This window comes from Dermacentor albipictus, chromosome 2 (genome assembly GCF_038994185.2).
Source record: "Dermacentor albipictus isolate Rhodes 1998 colony chromosome 2, USDA_Dalb.pri_finalv2, whole genome shotgun sequence".
NCBI lineage: Eukaryota > Metazoa > Arthropoda > Arachnida > Ixodida > Ixodidae > Dermacentor > Dermacentor albipictus.
Genome location: NC_091822.1, coordinates 19,470,328 through 19,473,709, shown reverse-complemented (window position 1 = coordinate 19,473,709; position 3,382 = coordinate 19,470,328). Strand labels below are relative to the sequence as shown.

Genomic DNA, 3,382 nt, shown 5'->3' with positions numbered 1-3,382 from the left:
ATTCGCGTTAACTTCACAAATCCGATGATGTGCATGAATGCGTGGTTCTGCCAAAGTTGCCTGCAGAATCGTTCAAAAAAGACGGAACATTATTTGTTTCCTCGCCCTGTATTAACACTGTCTGTTCACTGTTGTCATTGAATAACCTAAAATCTGATTTTTATTACAGCACAATACATCAATACGAATATGTAACCAAGCATATTCGTTGATATTAGTCCCCTTCCAGCCGGTACTGAAAACTCACTGCACAGTATCAGCACGATAAAACTCATATTTTAGGAATATTTCTCTGCTTGTTTTTATCAATTATCCGTCGAGAATGAAAGTATCAACGAAGGTAGGCTGACATCTGCGCCAAGCATAGTACGACGCCATATTTCCAGGTGCACAAACGAAACCCCACTAGAGCTTGTGATTCAAGGAGCGTGTCTCCGATGTCGCTTCTTTTCCACTATATCTCATACGAAGCATGTTTATCGCTGTCCGTGAAGCTTGGCGAATGTTACAGCGGTGTTCTTATCTTTTATTCCGCCTGTTCAACATTCGTTCATTCATCTAGGAAATCTTCGTTCGCTTGCCACCGAAATGAAGACTCGGACGCGTTCTTCGTCGGCCTGCGTGATACGGCCTGTTTATAAGAAAAAACGGGCCCGCGGTGCTTTTCATGATACTTCCACTGCTTTTGTCTTAGGCTGTGGTTCTTTTTCCGCAACAAAACCCAGCAGCTATTCATCATTTCCACTGCATTCAAGTCGGGGTACTTGTGAACGAAAGCTGCCTTAGATAGTTTTGGGCAACAATTTTCAATGCGTAAGCATTATTTGGCGAGTTCCCATGCCCTGTCGCGCGAAAAGGACCTTGTAAAAAAAGTATGGGGTTTCACGTGCCAAAAACACTTTCTGATTATGAGGCACGCCGTAGTGGAGGACTCCAGAAATTTTGACCACCTGGGGTTTTTTAACGTGCCCCTAAATCTAAGTACACAGGTGTTTTCGCACTTCGCCCCCATTGAAATGTGGCCCCCGTGGCCGGTATTCGATCCCGCGACCTCGTGCTCAGCAGCCGAACACCATAGCCACTGAGCAACCACGGCGGGTAAGGACCTTGTACGTGCACAAATGTGCGTAATTTGCAAAGTTCACCCATTTACTCGTTATGGTATAGCAAATGTAGATGATTGGAAGCCTTTAAGCGATAAGGAACAATTGGAAGAGAAACAATTTTGTGCCATTCCACTCTGTGAGAGCGGATGACCAGCGAAGGTTTCAGCGCACGACCGATAGGTGAAGCAGAATACTGAATAAAGGTACGGACATATTTATCGCCCTAATCTGTAATCTGAGCGGTAATGGAGCCAGCTGTGGAAGACGACGACGCCCGAGTGATTGCTGCTGAAGAAAATTTTTTCGAGTGACAGAGCCAATGGTGGGATTTTGTAGGAATTCCATTACTTTTCATGCCTATTGCCCACATTGCCGTGCTGCTATTGGTTGAGAATGACCAACCAATGCCAATTTTGTTCGCCAATCACGCGACGTCAGGAACCCGCAAAAACCAGAAACGTCAAAGTGACGTTGACGCACTCATTATGCGGAGCATAAGGCATAAATTTTTGGCACGGCCAGAGGCAGGGTCGTTTCCTAAAGAATAAAATATGTCTGCCCCTCACATCGCTATGGCGGTGGCTCTTCGCCGTCGCCGACGTGAACACGGAGAGCCAGACGACGCGTTTGATATGTCGGATGATCGTTTTCGAAGGCATTTTCGCCTCTCGAAGGAAACGGTGCGGTTGTTCTGTGAGGAATTGGTGGGGGCGCTAGAAGCGCAGCGAGCGACGGGACTGTGGGAGGAGCGGAAGGTGTTGTGTGTGCTGCGCTTCTTCGCCACCGGCTGCTTCCAAGCGTCCGTAGGGGGCGAGAAGACGATCCGTGTGTCGCACTCGACTGTGAGCGAGCGCGTGCGACGCGTGGCAGAGGCTGTCGTGAACGCAGGGGCCCGCAACAAGTGGGTCCATTTTCCGAAGAAGGCCGAGGAAAAGACAGCGGCGAAGGAAGGTTTCCTTCGTCGCGTTGCTATCCCCGACGTTATCGGATGCATCTACGGCAGCCTCACAGCCAATATCGCACCCAAGTGTGAGCGCACGGATATATTCATGTGTCGCAAGGCATACAACGCCCTCAACTGCATATTCGTAAGTAAACCTCACATTTTCTGGTGCCGATCCTTTTTGACAGTTGTGTTGCTCTTGTCAACAGGCACTTTCTCTGTTTACGTTTTACCTCAGTTCTGCGACGCGGACATGACGATCCGGCCCATGGACCCTCTGCCACCGGGGTCGGACCCCGACGCGTTCGTCTGGCGGACGACATGGCTGCGCTAGTGGTTCCAAGCGAGGCGCATCGCGAATCACTGGAATACCTCCTCGGTGAGGCGAAAGATCTTTTTTGCCGCAGTCGCACTTCAGTAGCAAACAGACAGCCGTGTCCGCTCCAACCCAAACTTTTTACCACATTACAAGCACATGAGTAAGTCAGGAGTAAAAGAAATGAAGACAATGACTGCCACCGTTGGAAATGTTGAAAGCTTTAAGTTACAATCACATTATGCGCCTGCGAGGAGCACACGAAAGCAACACGTAGTAGCGTTGCTACTGCACCCAGTGCCTGCCAGAAGCAGAAAAAATGAACACACATTAGTGCCTCTACTACTTCTGTCATTGATAGCACTAACAAGTGTTGATTTCTTCTGCTACTGACAGGCACCGAGCAGTGCACTTGTAAATTGGTTAAGAGTTGTGTCGAATAAGGACAAGCTCAACTCATGCTTTTACTTGGGACTCAACCTCTGAAGTCTACCTTTGTTGAATGATGCTGTAGCGTTCCTCAGTTGTCAACTTGCCTCTCGTCACAGGAGTACTTAATGTACTATTTCCATCTTCGTGCAGGTGACATAGGCTATGCTTTGGAGCCGTGGCTGCTGACCTCAGTTCCCGGCCATCCTCCAGTGCAGAAAGCCGAGGGGCACTACAGCACAGCACAAGCTGCCATGCGTTCCGTAGTGGAGAAGTGCATTGGGCTTTTAAATAGCGGTTTATCCACCCTCCTTTACGAGCCGGAACGTGCGGCCAACATTGTCACGGCATGTGTTGTGCTGCACATTCTGAGGGCGGCATGGAATCAGGCGATGACAGCGATGACGACAGCAGCAGCAGCAGTAGTCGGCTCGACGGTGACGGCGACCCGATTCCGCATGGTCTGCCCTGAAACACAGGGTCTAGAATGCACTGTTTGAGAGTGCGGGCTGTTATTGGTATGTCTGACACAACCCTTGCGCAGCACATGCGTTACTTGAGGAGTGTGCGGTGGCAGCTGCGACGTCA

The 3,382-nt window shown here is 49.5% G+C and overlaps 1 protein-coding gene across 1 annotated transcript; it reads left to right on the top strand.

Annotated features, from left to right (window-relative positions):
• Window positions 1–1,678: 1,678 nt before the first annotated feature.
• On the top strand, window positions 1,679–2,383 carry LOC135918444 (uncharacterized). Its single transcript, XM_065452085.2, has 2 exons — window positions 1,679–2,194; window positions 2,288–2,383. Exons 1-2 carry the CDS (start codon window positions 1,679–1,681, stop codon window positions 2,381–2,383), a joined length of 612 nt encoding a protein of 203 aa, XP_065308157.2.
• The last annotated feature ends 999 nt before the right edge of the window (window positions 2,384–3,382 follow it).